Source organism: Benincasa hispida, chromosome 6, assembly GCF_027475165.1.
Source record: "Benincasa hispida cultivar pf3 chromosome 6, pf3_genome.v1.1, whole genome shotgun sequence".
Classification (NCBI taxonomy): domain Eukaryota; kingdom Viridiplantae; phylum Streptophyta; class Magnoliopsida; order Cucurbitales; family Cucurbitaceae; genus Benincasa; species Benincasa hispida.
Genome location: NC_143483.1, coordinates 37847032 through 37869228, shown reverse-complemented (window position 1 = coordinate 37869228; position 22197 = coordinate 37847032). Strand labels below are relative to the sequence as shown.

The following is a 22197-nucleotide window of genomic DNA, read 5'->3' as shown; positions in this document are numbered from 1 at the left end:
TGAATAATGTCGCGACGCTTTCAGACAAAAGCTTCAACCCAGAAACCTGCTGCTCGTCCATGTTTGCTTTTCACTTCAATTACAACCTAATTTGAACTCTATTGACTCTAATAAAATTAAAGACTCTGGAGCACACATATAAGCTCATCAATCAAGAGCCAATTTTAATTTAAACTTCATAATTGAAGAGAAATCTAATGCCAAAGTAGGATTTTTACCATATCAATCACAGAAACATGCGATCTTAGAAATTCACCCACCAAACCTAAATTAACGATAATTGAGTGCTTAAATCATTCTAATTGATAGAGTAAATTAACAGGCAGCAAAAAAAAAACAGAATCAATAAGTACTCTAATTACATTTAATTTGAGTTTAAAAAATTCTTTGAAACACAATCTCAGAAGAGGGTTTTAAGAACATAATATCTTTGTAGAAAATTCTTTAATTCCAACTGAATTCCATGAAGTGATGCTTTAAACTTTCAGTAGACCACCAAGAAATGCTTCTCTACTAATCTCTAACTCAGATTATGTGGTGGAAACACTTAATTTAGAGCAATGGAACTAGGGAAGAAGAAGGTTTTTGGGAAGAAACTTGAGTTTTTTATTTCAGCTTGCATGCCTAAATTCTAAGCCCAAAACATCATTTATAAGTTCTTTCACTATGCAATCAGATTGCTTGCATGAATGTCAGCTTCTTCTTCATTAATTTGAATGGAATTTGGAGTGGAATGGTGATTTTACAAACCCTTAGTGGGTTTTTCCAACTTTTGAAATTACCTTTAATTTTCAAATTCCATTTGAAAATTGATTTCAAAATATGTTTTAATAATTAATAAATAAAAAGATATTTTATTAATTTCATAAAATTAATTTAATTAATTAATTTTTAGATAAAATTAATAAATATTAATTAATTAAACTATTTATTTAATTTAATTAATTTAATATCAAATATTAAATTAATCAAACATCAATCTCACTACAATGAATTTTAATTCATGTAATTAATATTTAAATCACATTTTAAATATTAATCGACTTTCCAATTTTGTTAATTACATCAAATATAATTGACCAAACCCTAAACTGAATTTGAACACTTCAAATTCAAAATTCAAATTTCGATTTGAATATTTCAAATCGGCTCAATTCACTAATCCAAGATTTAATTTACGAGCTAGTAGAGGGACATTATGGACCTACAGATCATGAGCTCCAATAATTTGAGATTAACCGGTTAATCTCTTTAAACCGAATTAATCACCATTCGTTAACTATCGAGACACACCACTATAGCTCGATAGTTGCATTCTCCTCACTGTAAATATATTTTTGTCCACTATAACCATAATTAGTAAGTCGGTCCTTCACAGGTCGTTCATGTTTACAGCTAGGTCAAATTTACCGTTTTACCCTTATAAATACATCTTTGCTCCTTAAGCTCCCACTGATCCTCTATTGAATAATTGGTTTATAATCCGACTCATAAACCATGACCCTCTTGATCAAGAGAGGGCAGAGCCCCTTTGTTCAAGACCTGGATTCAGCACTAAAGAGAATAACCTATCTACTAACCCTAAGTCAGGTAGGAGTGAATTTCATCTTCCAGAGCTATATCCCCAGCTATCTATTTTGTCTTATCCCCAAAATGGGAGTCTTATTGAGCAGTGATTATGGACTACTCTCACCTATGCAGATCAAAAGATAATCCCGAATAAACAGGAGTTCAGAGTTAGCTCAGAATTAAGATCGAGTTACCCTAGGTCATTGAATTTGAAATAGTCAGTTTTAACAGTAAAAGATCGTTATAAAGAAAAATGACATTTCGAGGTCTGATCTTATGCAAACTCATTGCATAGGATGTCCCCACTCACATGTCTTCACATAAATGATTTTGAAATCACATCATTTATATCAGTATACAAAATAGGTCGCATCCAATAGTGTCACAAAGATTAGGTACCCAATCTCATCCATATACTTATAGACCATTTTGGCTATATACTTACAATTTGATCCTTTTTTATGTCATCACATAAAGTTAAAGTATTCAATCATAGCCATGGATTCGTTTATTGGATGTTTATAACAGAATGTAATATCAATAACAATTTATTGAAAAAAACTCAATAATATTTTTATTGATAAATAGAATATGTTAACAATATTTACGAACTACGAGTTTAGGACATTCCCAACACTAAAGTGTTCGAGTGTCACCTAGTCGGAGTAGGACTACGAGATTCAAAAATCTAGGACAAGTGGGAGATAATTCATGGGTATCTGATGCCCTAGTTTATTGTATTAATTTTTCCCTTACTCGACATTGTATGTATATAAACCCATTGGATTTTTAGTCCAAGTGGGAGTTTATTGGGTTGTATGTTCTAAATCTCGCAGTTTGTAATCATTAAACTTATTCTATTGGCAATAAAGTTATTATTGATAATTTCAATAAAATTGCTATTGAATATGTAAATTGCACTTGTTAAAGTCTAAATCCAATAAATTAACGAACCCCTGCTATAGTATGAATATTTGAACTTTATGTTGTAATGCCCCAGGCCTAGGATTCGGACCAGGATTTGGTGTTGATATTTTTTTAAGTAAATCCATAAGAGTGTTATCAAAATCATTTAATTTAAATGTCAAATGAATTCTAGTCAAACAAGATGAGCCTTCATTGCAGTGGGAGAGTTATTGGATAATTCAACCTTTAATATGACTTAGTTGAAGTCAAGGTTGTCATATTAGTTGAAAAATTAAAAGCTTATCATCCTCATGGTGAGGGATGTTGACGAGAATTGCTTAGTCAAAGTCATGAACTTGAGATAAAGTCTATATACTTCATCCCAGTCTGGTTTTGTAGACTTTCTTGATGGGATAAAACCCATAGGATATTAATAGCAAATAGAGACATCCATGTGTAGATAATTAGATATAGATCTTAGAACTAAGGCTCATGACAGAGTGAAATCTATTGAGAGAAATTAGAATGTGGGTCAATTTTCTCACTCATTGTCATAGTAGAGTCTTTAAGCATAGTTCATTGTTGCATATGAGATATGTGAAATGAATAATTAGATTCTTTTTATGAAAAGAATTTAAAGGATGTATCTACAAAAACAAACAAAGGAGTTCAACTTTCAAATATCAAATGCAAAGAGTATGCAAAACTGTATTTGTTCATTTGTGAAATGAATTAAACAATTAGATCTTTGAATATAAGGTTTGATAAGAGTTACATAAACTATGATTTTGAACAAATATTAATGATCTTATATAGACAAGAGATCCATTAATTGACAAGTGGATATTTCTCATGTTTTATGTTAATGACGTATTACTCATTGTGAATGATGTAATATAACATAAAAATTTGACTACCTAACCAATTAGGAACATAATGTTAATTAAGTTTTTCTCAAGCATCTTACATTTACAAAATGTTTGTCAAATATTAGATGCAAAACTTCAAAAGAATGATAATGTATCATTCGAGTGTGAAGTTAAGCCTAAAGAAGAGTTTCCCAAGACACCTCAAGTGATGAGGGCAGATGATTAATCATCTTCTCTTAGTAGGAAACAATTAATGCATTAATGAGACTTAACATTTAGTTGGTTAGTTATATCGGTTATATCAATGATGTGATCATTGAGTAGTAAATTAATTTTCTCAAGGTATCTACCGATAAAAAAAAATATATGTATGTTGTTAAGATATGAACTTTCACAAGATACATTAGGTCTTACAAATATTTAGAGAAATCTATAGTAAGATAAATTTATCCTTTGTAATGGAGGTTGGTACACAAGACGATTGTTTTTACTTGTGAAGCAAAACTTTGTGTAGCCATAAAATATCCTTAAAGATCTAAAAGAGATTCGGTTCTGAGTTAGTCTATCACACTTTTATGAGATACTAATGGTGCAAAGACTAAGATTGAGGATGTTAGGAAATACTAATGTTTGAAGTAAGACATATTGAGAGAAAGTATCATGGTAGTGAACAAGATGACTTTGAATGACATATGGTTTGATTTATATAAAAGAACTCTCTAGGCTAAAGTGTTGAGAGTCACCTAGAATGTCTAAGATTACAAGACATGTCTCTTTTTTGCTAGGGCAAGTGGGAGATCATGATGGGTATAGAGTATGCCCTAAGATACATGTCTCATCGATTTTTTATCAACTTTAGAGCAAGTGGGAGATTGTTGGGATTTGTAACCTAAAGCCTCGTAATTGATTGGTTTATTAATTTAACTATTACTTATGCAATATTAATTTATCCATTAACCAGGCAAGTCCAAGGTTATCATATGTAATCTTGAATAGTATGTAGTTGACATACAAGGTGGATCATGTTCAAGAGATAATCTAAAAGGTCTAATATGAATAAGGCTAGGTGTCTTATCCTGGTGACACTATGGGTACGGCCTACTTTGCAATAGTTACAAATGGTTTGATCCAAACCGTTCATGTAGAAACATGTGAGTAAAGTATCCTATACAAAGAGTTTGTATAAGATCGGACTGCGAAATATTTAATCTCTCTTTGTAAATCCATCAAATCTCTCTTTGTAAATCCATTAATTGATGAGATTAATATTTCATAAGATGATCATGTGCGACTCGACTTAATCCTGAGTGATTTATGCACTCTTGTCTGTGAGGTTAGTTCTTTGATTTGCATGGGTGAGAGTGGCTCAAGTTGCTGACTCAATAAACCTACCATTTTGGGACTTGACTAAATAAGGATCGACTTGCTTACATTGATTATATCCATGGACACAACTTGTCCTACAGTGCATAAGAGTTCAACTATGGTCTATGGTTGTTTGCCCTGTAGTTGATGAATGAAGGTTAATTTAAATAGAGAGTTTAATTAATTAACCTTGGGTCATTGAAGCTTATAATTTGTAGGTCCATAAAGTCCCTTGCTAGCTTACCACAGACCAACAAGGATCAACTACGTTGAAAGAAAATTTGAAATATTCAAATTTATGAGGGAAAATATTGATTGTATTTGATACAATTAATTACATAATTTATTATAAAGTTTATTCGAATAAGATTCAAATTATAACTTTATAATACAAAGAATTGATTTATTTGAATATGATTCAAATAATTAATTATTTATTTGGATGAGGACCATATAAATAAATAAATTATTTAATTTGAAAACTTTTTGAATTAAAAAGATAACGGGAGAATTGATTTTTTTGAATATGATTCAAATAATTAATTATTTGGATGAGATCCATATAATTAAGTTATTTAATTTAAATAAGATTTAAATTAAATAATTGGAGAAAGAACTAATTAATTAATTTGAATTGGATTCAAATAATTAATTATTTAATTTGGATTAGATTCAAATTAAAGATTCTGTACAAGAGTATGAGATAAATATTTTAAACCATTTAATATGAGATATTATTTGGGTAGATATTTATTAATATTAGATATTATTAAATATTTAATTTAAAATCTCTACACAAGAGTTATCCCATGGATTAGGAGTAATCCATAGAATTCTATAAATAGGAACTATGGAGCCCTAACAAACTTTCTAAAACAAGAACAATCTCTACGATTACTTTGAAACTCTCTCTAGAAATTTTCCCAATTTTCTTAGAAAAGTTATAAGAAAATTCTTCTTCTTTATTCCCTCTATTCTTTTACTAAGCGGTTCCCACAAACCGGATTCATGCCAAACTCATAGTAAGGAAGATCTCGTGGAATTGAAAGAATTCAAGAAGGAGACAATCAGTTTCAATAGGAGATTTTGTTGCAATTGTGGATCGGTAAAAGTATATTGCTTAACCATTTTCTTGATTATTTGTATTTTTAATTGTTTCAAGAATCAAAGAACGCGATCACGCACTTCTGCCGGGATTCAATTCCCTTCATTTACAAAGTGAATTTACTCAATTTATTGAAAAGCATGATTAGCCTTATTTTAGGTTTCAATTCTGTAACATTTTCATCCCAATTCAAAGACAAAAAGCGATCAAATGCTTTCGCATTGCGATCCAATCCCAAGATTATTTGTATATCTACTCGATCTACTCACAACATATATGCAAAATCAGGTCTAGTATAGTTCATAAGAAACATATATAACACTTCCTATAATATTTGCATAAACCATTATCTCCTTAATATTTCTTATAACTCATGCGAGCATCGAAAGGCATTCTTACAGGAGTGTCATCAAAACTATTAAATCTCTTTAACGGTTTTTCAATGTAGTGTGATTGACATATAGAAAATTTGTTTTTAGTTTTTCCTTATCATAACACCAAGTATTACATCAGCTTCACCTAAATCTTTCATTTCAAGATGTGATGATAATAAAAAAATGATATTGTCGATTGCATCTATTTTTGTACCAAAAATAAGCATAACATCAATATACAAAGCGATGATCACACAATTAGCTCCAAACAATTTTGCGTTAACACACATATCATAGAAATTAGCTTTGAAATCATTATTTACTAAATTATTAGTAAATTTTTCATACCATTGTTTGGGAGCTTCCTTAAGACTATAAAGAGATCTTTTAAGTTTGCATACTATATTCTGTTACTGTAAAGGTTTCATGTTGTATCATATGTATTTTATCTTCTAAAGCTCTATTTAGAAAAGTTGTTTTAACATCCATTTGGTCCATTTGAAGACCATGGATGGCAGCTAGGGCAATCAAGGCTCTAATTGTAGCTATTTTAGTTTTAGGAAAATGCGTAACAAAGTAGTCAAGACCATGTTTTTTGTGTATAACCTACTACTACTAATCTAGCCATGTATCTTTCAATTGAACCATTGAATCTAATTTGCTTTTTCAAGATCCATTTACATCTAATTGGTTTACTTCCTTTAAGGAGATTTAACAATTCCCTAGTTTGATTCATAATTAAAGAGTCTAGTTCACTCTTGATATCTTCTTTCCTAAGCTAGAGTCTACAAAACTTAAGCTCACTTGGTGGGATCCTCATCTATTAAATACATGCATGCAAATTGATTGCTATAGCATCTGACCTTTCAACTAAAAAGATAGTTAAGAAATCAGGACCAAAACTTTAAGAAATCAAGACCAAAACTTTTTTCAATTCTTTATCTCTTACTTCTTCTAGGTTCAATTTCATGCATATTATTATAAGAAGAAGGTAAAGAAACGGATAGTTTATCACTATTAGATGAACTAATTGGCTCATTAGCTACCTTGATCATTCGAACATATGCTAAAAAAACAAGCATCTCGATATTCACAAATTGATTTATCATTCAAACACATAAATCTATGTGCATAACTATTATTAGCATAACCAATAAAAACGGTTTTAGATCCAATATTGGTTTTTTTAACGCGGGATATGCTACCTTAGTTATGTATCCCCCACACTCTTAGGTAGCTAGAGTTTGGTGAATAGTCTCTCCATAGTTCGTATGGTGTCCAATTTTTTTATAAGGAACCCTGTTAAAAATGAAACAGGCAGAAATCACAGCTTCCTCCCACAAAATAATCCAAAACTTAAAAGTATAACATTCATCATTTTTTTAATTGTTCTATTTTTATGTTCAGCAATACCATTTTGTTGAAAAGAATAACATGTAATCATTTCATGAATAATACTATTCAATTCATAAAATTCTATTAGAGATTTATCACTATATTCTCTCATCTATAGATCTTAACCTTAATCTTCTTATTAGTTGATTTTTTTACTTCTGCTTTATATTTCAAAAACATATTACCTGTCTCATCCTTTGTTTTTTAAAAAATAAATTTTAGTATACCTAAAAAAAATCATTAACAAATGTGATATAGTAATTCTTCCCACCTCTACTATTAGTGTTTCTAAAATCAACCAAGTCAGTATGAACTAATTCAAACAATTTTATACATCTAGCGATGAACGGTTTAAAAGGTATCTTGATAAACTTTGCTTCTACACATACAAAAAATTTACCAATTTCATGTGTTTCAAATGCATTGATAAGATTTAATTATTTAAGTTTTTTTTTATCGATGCAACGTTCACATGACCTAATCTACCATGCCATACATCAACAAATTCAACTATATAAGCAGAATTAGAAGCACTTACATTCATCAAATTTAAAAAATGAATCCTATGCAAAATAAAGAGACCATCAACTAAGTACCCTTACCAAGAAAGTCAACATTTTTTGTGAGAATAACTTTGTCATCTTCAAATACAATTCTAAGTTTAGGCCAGTTCAATAGACTTCTAAACACCAATTCCTATGTAATGAAGGTACAAACAGAACATTACTTAATGAAAGAGTTTTTCCTCTGGTAAGTTTTAGGAGAATCTTTCCTTTTTCAAGCACTCCTATAGTGACAAATTTACCCATATATATGCATTCTCCATCGGTAGAATCTTCAAACTCTGGAACAAGTCTCTTTTTTAACAGAAGTGCCTCGAGGCTTCAATGTCAAGAATTTAGTCAAACTTGTTCTCCACTAGATTTGCTTCCACAACAACAACAGCAATATTGTCATCTTGCTCGGCAAGGTTTGCTTGTGGAGCTGGTTTGTTTATCAGGTCTTCCTCTCCTTTGGTTGCATTGATATGACTTATATCCTAACTCCTAGCTTTCTGCAGACGTAACACACCAATTTGGATTTTTCAATTCTACCACCAGTCGTTTTAAACTTCCCTTCTTCTGTTGTGACATATTTTTGGTATTTTGTTTTCTTTATTTTTAAACATGTCCTTGTTGGCAACAAAAGGTTCAATCAAGTTAGTATTAAATGAATTTAAAGTTTGAGAAATCAATCTTATCTTTCTACCAATTAGCTTCTTTCGTGTGCATTAACTGATTAATTCCTACAATTCGCACTACTGTGTCCATTAGATATAACCAATCAACAGTACGATAACCTTTCATAAATTACTCGTAAGTACAATTGGACCAAATTACCGTTTTGCCCCTATAGTTACATCTAACTTCTTAAGTATCACTTATTCCTCTAATGAACAATAGATCATAGTCAGTTAAATCTTTCTTCTTAAGCTTTGGATGATTATGATAGTCGCTCCATGAGGGAGAATTTCACTTGGAGAATTTCACACATCTTCATATCTTTGGTTAACACATTTTCCACCAGATTCTCATACTTATAAACCTAATCCATAATTGGTTTATTGTCCATCATTCGAAATTGTAGACATTTTCCAAAATCATACTTCTTACGGCATGCATCGTCTCCTCCATTTCAACTCCAAAGTGTTCCATATTATCTTTACTGATTTTTGGACCACGAACAGATCAAATAAAAAATCTTTCATGTGGTTGAGTAGATGGTCACAAATCGTCTTGTTATTTTTTTTGAATTTATCAGGATCAACATTAAAGGACCGCTCTGATTGGGCAGAATCAACAGCAGCATTCTTAGACAATTCTACATTGGCAGCAAGCATCGTTTTGGTAGCATAAACCATCTTGTCGGGAAATTTTGTGGTGAGGACGTAATTGATCTCTTGCTGATCATGTGGGACAATTTGACATAAGATGCCATAAAAATTCCTAAACCCCTTGATGGCATACTCCTTTATTTTGTTTATTACACTCATACATTCCACTAGGAAAGTATATTGTAGTTTTGTTGTTTGTATGAAACAAGAGTATTTTGTCAAACTCAAGTACAATTGTTACATGTAAAACATTGTAAAAGAATTTGTGAAGGTTTCAAGTCGACATCTCAATTGAGTGTTAAAAAATTAGAAAAATATGTGTGCAGTTGAAGGGTTAAACAAAAAGTTAAGTAAACAAAAATAACCATTAAAAAATCATACTTTTTTAGATTATGAAAAACTGAACCAGATGCCTCTAACTTGATAACTCAATTATGCATCACAAACACAGACTTCCTAACTCCAAAGTAAACAACTTTGGACCTCAAATATAGATTTCCTAACTCTACAGACATATTAACTCTATAAATATACAAATTTCAAACTTCAAAATTCAATTCAACACTTCAAATAGTCTATAATATCATGTCAATCTACATTTACCACAATCAATTTTAACCATTCTCAACGTATAATCATGAGTGCATAATTGGAAAAATGCCAAAACATAAAGGAATACATTGAAAATTTTAAAACATTTAAAGACTAATTTAAAAAAAAAAAACAAATAAACAAAAAACAAAAACAAATAAACACCCAAACATAGATTTAGCCAATTTTTTTTTAATATCAATCAATAAAAAAAAATAATAAGTGATAATAGATGAGGTTGAGTATGATTAAGGACAATATTGTGCAAATTGTAGGTTAGGATTTATTACCTTGAAACAAGTATTTGAAGCAACCAAAACCAAGGTCCTTGGAATTGTGTTCCGATAATACAATAGTTTAGAATAATAAACCTACTTGATGGGTTCTATTATTTTGAAAACTTTCTCTTGATGGATCTGGTTGGAAGAGGATATGAAAAATGGAAGACTCTGTCGTTGGAATAGTTGTATACTAAGTCAGAATAGCCGTCGGAAACGGAAGGCAGATATTCAATAAAGAAGCTGAAAGAATACTGGATTTGGTGAATCCAGTGGGTCGTCGCGTGCATGAAAGAATCAAAGAGGCTTCAAACTTCTGATCCCATACTAGAAAGGTGCTTGACATAATTGTTTGGCAAAATAAGTATCAAAAATTAGATCAACGTACATGATACACTTTACACATTTGATATACTTTTGACATATACTTGATATACTACTAATATATGTCCGATACATTTGATATATTGGTGATACATACTTGAACTATTGATAGACACTTGGTTCACTTAATATACTATTGATACACGGTTGAAAATTGTTAGTTATTTAAGTGTTTTAAAAAATATCACAAAATTAAATTTTTAAAAAAACACTTTTTTTCTAGTTATTCCAAATACATTCAAATTGTCAAAATGCATTGAGTGTTAGTAAGTTTTAGGTTGAATCTCCTCAACCCATTGTATATTTATACTTAAAGAATGAAAGAAACATCATTTAAAAAGGAAAAAAACTACCAAAAAGGATGAAAAATGTAGTAAGTCAAAAATTAAAGAGTAATCTCATATTATTGCAAACAAAAATACAAAAAGTATATAAATCAATGAAAAAATACACAACTGATATACTTTAAATGTGGTATATCAGTTAACTGACATACCAAAAAACGTGAGTTCGTTAAAATGGTAAAATTAGAATACGAAATAAACGAAAATTTAAATTTAAGAATTTTGTCATATCTACAATTTTTCATGTGTTAAAAGATGCGTCCCTAATTATATATTTTGGATTTGCCATCCATTGCAAATTCTCAACAGAATAATAATAGCATAAAACACAACCACGTCTTCTCATCATTTGTATTCCGATGTGACGACATTAAACAACCTCCAATAAACATATCTACAATACCAACCAAAATTATCACATTTTCTTTCTAATGCATTTTAAAAGTATCACGATTAGCTCATGAGTTTTAACCCAAAAAGAAAGCCTTGAAATAAAAATTCCTAACAATCCAACTCATAAATAATCCCTAATTCTTATATCTCAATCATGTGGTTGTGTGCTTGTCAATGTCAAAGTTTATTTTAATTTGGGGGGTTTATTCGTTTTTGTTTCTTTTCTTTTTTTACATTAATTAATCTGAATGTGGACTTTGTGGAATGCTCAAGTCTTCACGTGTTCGCTTGTGCATTGTCGTCTCTTACACGAAGCGAAGAACCAACCAAAAAAAATGGTTTCAAAAAGTCAACAATTTATGTGTCGAGATTTGACAATAAAATCTTCTCTCTCTTCTTCCTTATGAAAAAACACACAATAATTTTATAATTTTATTTATTAGTTTTACTTTTGGTAGCACCCTCAATTTCTCCGTTGGATTTGTCAATAATCCCTAATGAAAAGCTGACGTGATGTCTGTTTTTCACTTTTAAAAAATATTCTTAATTTTTTATATTAGAAAAACATGTTGAAATGCCTTGAATCCGTTATCTAGAACTTTAAATGACTAAGCATGGAGGTCTCCCTTACTGGTCAGCAAGTCAAGATCCAGAAGCGACGTGCCCTGGTAGGGATTCGAACGAAATGCCCCTTAAAACCTAAGTTAAGTTCAAATTTATGTTATTTATATTATTTATATTGTTAGCCCTAAGATCAGAGAAGTGCGCTATATAAACTCTCTAACTTTAGAGGGGTCTCTCTAAATTTATAATCTCTTTATCGATTCTTTACTGTTTATATTTTTTTTCTACTTATCTTTATTTGACGATTTCATACCAAAATATTTCTATAATTTGTTAAAATATAAAATACTTTTTTAACCTTTTCTTTTCTTTCCCTCCCTTTCAATTCCTCATTCCTCTATCTTCTTCCTCATATAATGGTCAGCAACCGCCGACAATTTTCTCCTCAGCCTTTTTCTTCTCTCATTCCCATGTATGAATTGACCATTTTAGAACCAATTTATAATACCAAACTTATTTTATTTCCACAATTTTCAATCCATCCCTCTTTTTTACTATTTTCACGCTTCACAATCTCATTTCCGTTCCACCCTCAATTATTTACTCATTTAATGATTTTTAGTAATTCTGATTACATTATAGCCTTCCAAACAACTTATTAACCACTCCAACCTTTGTTGAACTAAAAGCTTGGTCTCAATTTGCACCCTGGAATTCTCTCCCCTTTTTTTTCCTTTTACATGGAGTGGAAACCATAAAAATATATCAGGTGTATTTATATAAATTAGAAGTTTCGCGTTAATTTTTTATATATATGACAAGCTGACTTTGGGCACCATTTGCCCAAAGTTAAATTTAAACCATTTTTTTACACTTGCCAATAAACGTTTGTTGTTTGAAAGCGTAGTATACAAATTTTAGTTTAATTGAAAGTCAGAATTCAATTTTTAGAGTTTGATGAAACCTCATACGATAAAATCTTCATATATATAATCTCTACCATAAGAAGTATTTGTGAGAATTTTATCAAACCATAGCCACTAAATTTCAACTTTCTTTGAATCATAGGACCCATTTGATAACCATTTTATTTTTTGTTATTATTTTTCAAAAATTAAATCTAGACACTATTTCCATACGTTACTTTTCACCAATGGTTTAAAAAACCAAGCCAAAATAAGACACGAAATAAACTAATATAAAAGTTAAATCCAAACTAAATTTAAACTAATCAAATACGATTGGATATCATTTAGTAAAATATTAAATTATAACCTGTAAAATATGTGTACTAAAACTTGGCAAAATACTATGCTAATTGTATAAAGCTATTTAGGAAAAAGTCAATTGGTACCTCAAACTTTGTAGGCTCAATCCATCCAAAACTCTAAATTAATAATAGAACTATCGATTAAAACCCTATAAACTTCTAAAGTTAGACTAACGTTGACCCTTGTATGGAATTTCATTTGAAAATTATTCATACATAATTTTGACATATAAGAGGAATCAACATGATATTAGAGAAATATTGAAACCAACTAAATATGCAATTTTCATAGATCAAATTCCACTATTCCAAGGGGTACAAAAACGAGTTCGATGAGCAACTTTTTCATACATTGCAAGCAAAAAAAACATTCATGAAAATGCGAACTTAAAGCATACCTCAATTGGAGAGCATGACTTCGACCAAGAAATCAAAGGTCTGAATTCCTCATCTTTAATGTTGGATTTGAACTCAAGAAAGACAAAAAAACATTTATGAAAATAACAGCTTGGAGATAAGTGAACCAGTGATCGGCATATGTCGTCAACCAAAAGAGCTTAGAGACTTGAATGCCTCCTCGAAACACACATTTATTAAAACTAAATTTGACCCTAATATATTATGTATACATAATAAGGTGAGAATTACAAGAGTCGTGTGATATTTGAACCATATTTTTTGGTTCTTACAGGGAAAATCAGGAGTCCATGAACTAGTCCTACTCATCATACTTATTAGGTCTATAAATTACAACAAAGAACCCTTTTTGTATAAGGAGAGAGGAATTGGAAAATAAAAGAAAGAAAGAAATGAATCACAGACCTTTCTGCCATAATAATGAGCAGAGCTTAGCTTAAAGCTGACCTTAATTGCCCTTCAATAAGCACTGAAAGAGCGCCCTTTTTTGTTCTAAGAATTCATTTACTTGACGCAGATATAATAATAATACTTTTTTTCTTTTCCATATTTTTCTCGTTCCTCCAAATAAATGGAAAATTTTTACCACACATCACGGAGATACCTGCCACTCATTTGAAGATTTTTAACCATACTCTCAGCCTTCGAGCTGTCGAGAGATCCCTGGAAAAAATTCACGCACATACATTTTGATTAGAAAGAGATAAAAGCACAGTTCTAAAAATAAAATCACAAAAAATTTTAATCTCGATGACATAATGGGAGGACAATTGGATTCAAGACGAGTCATCCTACTGCCTCTTTCAAAATCTTCGTGTGAAGCATATCAAGAAGGAATAACTTAAAAATAAAAAGATCTACCTTACTAGTAAAAATGGTCAAAATAAATTCCTAATGGGGCTGATCTTCCAAAATGTAATTTGGTTACATTTTGCTTAAATTAAGAATAAAATGATTTCATTGAGATCAACAAAATGTGGACCCGTCCAGGCAATAGAAATCTACAAGTTTCGACAAGGAGAACAAATAAAGATGTTTGATGCACACAAATTCTGAGGTCAAATTCATATTATTAGTTCCATTTCCAACATATGTTGAAAAAACCAGTAAATGGAGAATAAAGATGGATTGTAATGAAGAAACCTGTTCTTGCACAATGTTATGAAGAGTTCGGTGGACATCTCTGGCCATGCCCTTAGCATCACCACAAACATAAATGTAAGACCCTTGAGATAATAGCTTCCAAATATCCGATGCCTGCAGAAGAAACAAGAAGCTCTAGCATGTAGGTCGACAGTAAAATGAATAGACATCGAACTCGTACTCTTGAATACGGTAGAAACAGGTTTCGAAGTTCACCTTTTCAACCATTTTATGCTGCACATATTCCTTAGAGGGCCCCTCACGTGAGAACGCAACAATCAACTCAGAAAGTGCACCAGTTTCAACAAAGTTGTTCAGCTCATCCTCATAGATGTAATCCTAAAGAGAATAACAACACTTTGTACTCGTTACGGATTCAAAATAAAATATAGCATCCTCTACCATGCACCACTTACCATTTTCCTGTTCCTGCACCCAAAGAACAATATGGAGTGTCCTAATTCTACACCAGCTTCTTTCAGAGCCAACCTTTCCTGCAAATATAAAACCAAAATGTAAAATAATGCTCATACAAACTTAGCTAGTTTGTAGCATGAAGATGAATTCGGTATTATAAAACTAAAAACAAGTGCAATAGTAGCAACCTGCAAGAACCCCCTGAAAGGTGCCAACCCCGTTCCAGGACCAATCATGATAATGGGCAATTTAGAATCTGTGGGAAGCTTGAAGTTTGATTGCCTAACATAAATGGGTGCCCAACTGCATGCTTGGCTCTCCTCTAGTGAAATAGCATTCTGCGCAAAGGAAGTTATCAAAACTTTATCCCTTCCCCAATATATGCTACATTTATGTAGTGTTAACGGTTTGTCATCAAGTAAATTCATATTCATATTAAAGAAATGGCAAACCGTTTCTTTTAGGTGATGCATACCCAGGTTTCTTATCAACTAATTTTAAAAAGAGAGAAATGAAATAATATCAAAGTACCTTCATCCAAGTTGAGCATACACCTTTGTGAATTCGTCCAGTTGGTGTTTTGTCATAGACCAATGCACAAGTTACATGAATTCTAGATGGGGCCATCCTGTGAATATATTTCCAGAATGTTCAATAAAAATTAAATGCACGGGAAAGGAAAGGAAATACTAACATAAAATGGAAAAATCGTTCAAAACTTGGTAACTATTTATGCTGAGTAAACAAAGCTTCATAAGGTTTCTTTTTATCATGAGTAAGTTTTGCAGCAGCTTTAAGTAAAAATAATTAAATCTAATTTCTACAAATTCATCCCTGCTCTCAATTGCCTATATATATATGTTTCTTCCTTTTTATAAGAAACTGATCAGGGAATTTCATCAAGAGTCAAAACATGACAGCCCATGGCAACCTATCACAAAAGCTATTACATGAAGGTTTTCCAAATTGAAACGATCACGGAAAGAATATAGTTGCAAAATGAATCTTTGTGATTTGCACTCCACCAAGAAGCCAAATTCTGTATGCTATACACAAAAGAACACTCTTGTAGACACCTTATCCTCAAAGACTCTAAGATTTCTCTCTTTCAAAATTAACCCAAGGGTAGCTCTCACGGCAGAAAACCAAAGAATCCTAGCTTTCTGTCTTAATCCTATACCCATCAAAGGCTTCCAACACCATCCACAGAATTTAGGGGATAAAAGAGAGGCCCGGCTCTTTGGAAATGTAGGTCCAGCCCTTGTAAGCAAAAAGGCAATGTATGAACAAGTGATCAAGTTTCTCTTCCCCTTGTAAGCCTGTATATATATCCAAAATCATCGAATCTATTTTATGCATTGTACTAACTAAAGGTCTATAAGCGAAAGTTGTCAAGCAGGTATCACTGCTAATTGTAGATTGATCATATAGAGTAGTCAAGAGAGCTCTATGTAGAAAATTAACAAACCTCTTGTCCATAACTCTAGCTGTAATGCTTTTAAGGACATGTAAGGCAGCAGTTTTTTTTGGATTCCAGGAAGAAGATAAGCAATAAACACAACACTAATCTCATTTCATCTCATTCATTCAGAAAACTTAATCATATGAAATTATTCGTTTTCTTATTATGACCTTCCATCCACATCAACGTGTGTGCATATATATATATATATGTAACACAACCACCAAAATTTGTGAAGATTCCAAATTCTTCCCCCTGATGCAATCTTATAAGTTTCATACACACAATTTCAAATACCAACATGCTTATTAAGTTTTTTTTTCCCTACTTTCTTGATTTTAAATAATGACATAAGGGCCAAAGCAAGCTTCATCCAAGAATAATTTCAACAACCTAATCGCTGCTCTGGAACATGCCTAGTACTTCAAGAAAACCTATTTTACCTTTTATCCAACAACTTGGAGCTATTTTCAGCTTTGCCAATAATTTTTGCAGTGATAAAAACTGTCAGCAAAATGTGTACCTTGGAGAAGATGATATAGAGTAGTATCGAGGCTGCAAGCGTGGGGCAACTGCCGCAAAAAAGACACCAAGTGGCGGCCTTGCAGATGGAAATTCAGCCATAACTTCGAGAAGACTTCTCTGACTTGTAACTATCCATTGTGAATACTCATCCTATTAACGTTGAAAAGAAAAGGTGACAATGAATGAATAGTACTATAGAAGATCGTGACAATCAATCTACTTGTACGGTACCTTTCCAGCAGGTGATGCAAGATGCCTTAGTCGATCAGCCTCTGCTGGATCAGAAGCATGAGCAGCTAGAGCAACCAAGGCAGACTGCAAAAAGGGAAAAATGTAAGAAAAAAAAGAGAGAGAAAGTAACAATAATATATCATATAGCAAGAGAGCTCCAAATCAAACCTTCTTGGGTGAACTCAAAAGGTCTGCATATTGAGTCAATGCAGTCCTTAACGTGCAAGGTGCAAAAGGTGGTGGCAATGAACTTCCACTTAACGGTGTGCCATCTTCGTTATCGGTATGGATAGAGAAATATGTTTCAGGTGACAGACCAATTAAACGAATAGCCTCCTCTACAACTTCATCCAAATTCTCACAAAAAACACCCACATGATCTCCAGTTTCATATCTGATGAAAAAAAAACAGCATAATAAAGTCAATGTACTATCTCATGCTACTACAACTAATTTTCTTATTTTATGTTAGCTACCAATACATCAGATTATTAGCATTGGTTTTTGGCAAATAATAGAGAAAAATTTATATATCAAACAAGATAACTTACGTCAGTCCAGTGCCAGAAATATCAAACTCCAGATGGGTGCAAGACCTGTCTGATGCAGAAGTATGAAGTTCCTTTCTCACGGCCACATTAGCCCTGTAGACAGTAATACCATAAGTAAGGTGAGAGGGAGCAAGAAATTGTTGCATCCCAAGTAATCACTTCTAAGGTACCTGCATGGATGTTGAGCATCGTAAACAGCATGACCGTTTGCAAAAGCCCATCTCTTGTCCCCACCGGGTACATCTGCAGCATCATAGAATACCACCCTGTACTCCAATACAGCAGCAGTATATGGGGTTGAAACTGTTGTGGAGTCATCCTCGTCTCGAAGTAACTTATCCAGCTGAGGCCATAATGCTTCACGCCTATAACAGGAATCAGTGAACTGATCATTTTCCATACATAAAACAGAATAAAGAGAATATCCACTGCTATGAGATTATAGTCCACTATAGATGTTCCTAATACCAAGCAGAGAAATCATCCTCGATGCACTGATCATCATCTCCTAGACCCACTGGGACAAGACGCTTTCCACCTGCAAATACACAGAACATATCATGCTGCTCATGCAGAAACAGCAAAAGAGCTCCAAATTCACCATATATAATACGTCCAATGAAATTATACAGCCATCAAACTTTATGGATTTTTTTTTGGGGGGTCAACCTTCATGCGGTTTATGCTATCAGTTGGAAGAGCGGCTACCCCAAAAAGGTGAAAATCTTATCATGTGAAATTCGCCTTGAAAGCATTAAGCCTTGTGATAAATTACAAAAATGAATCCCAGCCTCACCAACCCTCCATATAGATGTTCCATCAATTAAAAAGGTGGGAATCTCAAATCCATCTCTTCATTAGTTGTGATCATCAAGCTACAAATTTTTCGTATATTTTGTTCTCTATTGGCTGGTCTGCTGTGTTTGATTTCAATGAATGTGTCTCTTGCCTATTTTCATCTAAATCGTCCGTTTAAGAAGAAAGCCAAAGTCTTCTGGCTCATTGTATTTGAAGCATCCTTTGGGGCACTTGAATTAAAAGGAATCATAGATTGTTTATTCTGGTAAAAGAGTGATTTTTCTACTTTTCGGAACAGCGTCCTCAGTAGGGTAAGTAGATCCTACTGTAACTACTCTTCTACTGACATTTTAGCTAATTGGAGGGCTTTCTTGTAACCGCCATTCTCTCTTGTACATTTTATTTATTTCACGCACAGCACATTAAATGATTAGATCTGCAGTACTCACTGAGACACAAGTTCTTTATTCTCTAATATGGTATCATTGTTCTAATGGGCGCACATTTAAGTTGACATCCCCTCCTGAAGACCAAATTTCTAAAAGCAACAGTATGATCTAGTTCTACCACACGTTCACCCTAGGAATGAAGGCTCCATTGAATGGATGTTTGCCTTTGGCATGACCTTCATCACAATCAAAGGCATTATTTGGACTTAAATAACCACCGAATGCCTAGTTTGAGTGGCTTAATCTATGTTTAGAGAGCTTCCTCTACTTCCTGCATTTAAATTCTAGTTTACTTTTACCACATTATACGGATAGGAAGCAGCACTTTATTTGCTACTTTTGATGGGAGTTCTTGCCTAAAGATACTGGTCAGCTTCATTACTACCTTGGTACTTAGATTGTTAGATGGGTTATCTGAAATGGTGGTCCGCCATTTTTTGTGTAAGGCACGTTGATGTTTTGTTGGTTAAATAAAAAGTGGTAAATTTTAAAGCTACTTTTCACTGAAGAGCTACAAAACCCTCTCAACCACATTGTAATTTGAGTAACAAAGTGTCACAAGCACAGAAGCTGAGCTCGATGCAAGTCTTTTCAATTCAAATGAAAAGTCATAACCATATTATTAAACAAGAGCTTCAGTTTCAGAAGGATTGAAAGATAGACATTGATGACAAACAATTGCATGCTTTTTATCCATTTTTATCTTTCACTACACAAGGCTAAAATCTTTCTGCCTTTTCATTCTGGCAGAAGAGTTCATACTTACTATGCAAAAGAAGTCAAACCGCCCTCCAAATACATATTTTTGGTTTAAGATAAGAAAAGCATCGTCCAAATGAAATTGTTATTGGATAATATAATAGTAACAAGGAGCGCTTTAGTACTCAACCAGAAAAAGTTAAAACGAAATGGTAATTTTACCCTGTTCAGCAAGCTGTTCATCGACCACTTTTGCAATCTATTGCAACCAAAAAAAAAAAGGAATTAAGAGTGAGCCTTTAAATTCATTTAACATGGATACCGAAACTGAACATCTTCATGTTATTGAACCTTATTGAAATGCTCATATTGCCGGTTACCAAGACCAAATACTGCATACTGAAGATTTGAAATCCATTCTCCCTTCTCTTTCCCCTAATACATAAGTAAAAAAAATCAATTATAGCTCTAGAAGACAAAACACATATAATTCAGTCAAACTTTGAAGAGTAGAATAATGCAACAACAAACAAACAAACAAAAAGTTGAGGAAAGGGAAAGAATATACCTCAGAGAACCATTTATAGAACCTTGCTGCATTATCCGTTGGCTCACCATCACCATATCTGCATGCACGGGTAATTATAAGGAAATGAATATCCAAAAGACCAACGAAAGATTCATTGAGAAGGAAAGGAAACATAAACGACAGGAAAAGTGCGTTGAAACTCACGTAGCTAAGAAGAAAATAGCTAAAGTCTCTTTTTTCAACTTTTCTTCGTACTCATCGTCATCGGCTGCATAGTCATCCTGCGGAAAAGTTCAGCTCCAAAATGAGCAACGTGTAAACTAGACCCAATCAGAATTTAGCAAATGTCAGTCAAAGACTGACGGAAAAGAAAAACAAGGTCATGCATACCAAATCAACCACTCTAAATGTCGCCTTCTCATATCGAGCTTTTGCCTCCTCGGCAAGAGCCTAATTACCAAAATCAAAAAAAAAAAAAAAAAAATCAACCATCGGCATTCAGCAGTAACCTAGCTAACAATTCAATCCAAAGCCAAAAATTGAAAAAATCCAAGTCGGTGAATGAACACGTGTTTCCTACAAGCAAACCTTTGAAAAACCTTCAGCGGTGCCGGTCTGCGTGCCAAAAAAGACAGTGACCTTCTTCTTGCCATCATCTACTTCCGGCTCGGGCTCTTTGACTATCAACTGCTTAGGAGGCTCGAACGGTTTAGCCTTCTGACCACTGGATCTCTTCCAAACAAAGACCACGACGCAGCCGATCAGAACCGCAATCGAGGTAGTCAAGATCATAACGAACTCTCTGTTGTCCAAGATTAGAGTAGCTACTTCCCGAACCGACTCAGAAGAATCCTGTGACGGATCCATCGCCTTCCTGATTATTGCAGACATAAGCTCCAACGGAGAGACCTTCATCGACCTGGATTCCGGCTGCATGAGGCCAAACCAACACCGGAACTGAACAGAAAACGAGAAGAAATAGAAACAGCCTGCGGAATCCGGTAGATGTAATGATAATAGGAAAGAGAAGAGCACCGGATTCCGGCGAGAAACGGAAAACAGGTACAGAAGTGAGGGGAAAACAGTGGCCGGAAAAACAGAGGGAAAATGATGAAACTTCTCTCTCTCGGTGGTTGGTTGTAGGTAGAGAGAGAGAGAGAAACAAAGAGAATGAGGAGAGAGGGAGATTGATGGGTTTATTGAGAGCGCATTCGTGAACCAAACTGAGGGAACGCTTACCAAACCTGAAGAGTCAAACCCACCTAACCCCATCATACTTAACCATGGTTAAATCTTGTCTATTTAAATAAATAAATAAATAGATTGTAATTACAGTTGATAACCATTTTATTTTTTGTTTTTGTTTTTTTACAATTAAGTTTATGAATACTATTTTTACCTCCAAATTTTCTCTTTTATTATCTACATTTTACCAATTATTTAAAAAGTCAAGCCAAATTTTGAGAATTAAAAAAGTAGTTTCCAAAAAGTTATTTTTATTTTTTGAATTTGACTAAGAATTCAATCATTATACTAAATATGTAAATTATAGTAAGAAATATGGATGAAATACACTTGATTTTCAAAATCAAAAACAAAAAAACCAAATGGGAGCCCACAAGTTTATTTTAATTTTTGTTAGTACAAGTGTACAACAATTTCAAGTATATGGGATCCATTGTGTTGAATCTTCGTA

The 22197-nt window shown here is 32.7% G+C and overlaps 1 protein-coding gene across 1 annotated transcript; it reads right to left on the bottom strand.

The window, feature by feature from the left end:
• Window positions 1-13869: 13869 nt before the first annotated feature.
• On the bottom strand, window positions 13870-21741 carry LOC120079425 (NADPH--cytochrome P450 reductase 1-like). Its single transcript, XM_039033597.2, has 18 exons — window positions 21090-21741; window positions 20892-20951; window positions 20706-20782; window positions 20541-20598; window positions 20324-20407; window positions 20195-20231; window positions 18495-18564; window positions 18197-18391; window positions 18027-18119; window positions 17644-17869; window positions 17476-17559; window positions 17243-17394; window positions 15789-15885; window positions 15446-15595; window positions 15257-15334; window positions 15057-15179; window positions 14841-14954; window positions 13870-14360 (listed from the first exon to the last, which is right to left on the bottom strand). The coding sequence occupies exons 1-18, from the start codon at window positions 21435-21437 to the stop codon at window positions 14280-14282; spliced, it is 2127 nt and encodes a 708-aa protein (XP_038889525.1). The 5' UTR covers window positions 21438-21741; the 3' UTR covers window positions 13870-14279.
• Window positions 21742-22197: the final 456 nt, after the last annotated feature.

Coding starts and splice junctions, on each gene's coding strand:
- LOC120079425 (XM_039033597.2), bottom strand. CDS start 21,437: ATGCAGCCGGAATCCAGGTCGATGAAGGTCTCTCCGTTGGAGCTTATG. Junction 15,886..17,242: donor TCTATATCATCTTCTCCAAG/GTACACATTTTG, acceptor ATATATTCACAG/GATGGCCCCATCTAGAATTC. Junction 15,335..15,445: donor CTTTCAGGGGGTTCTTGCAG/GTTGCTACTATT, acceptor TTATATTTGCAG/GAAAGGTTGGCTCTGAAAGA.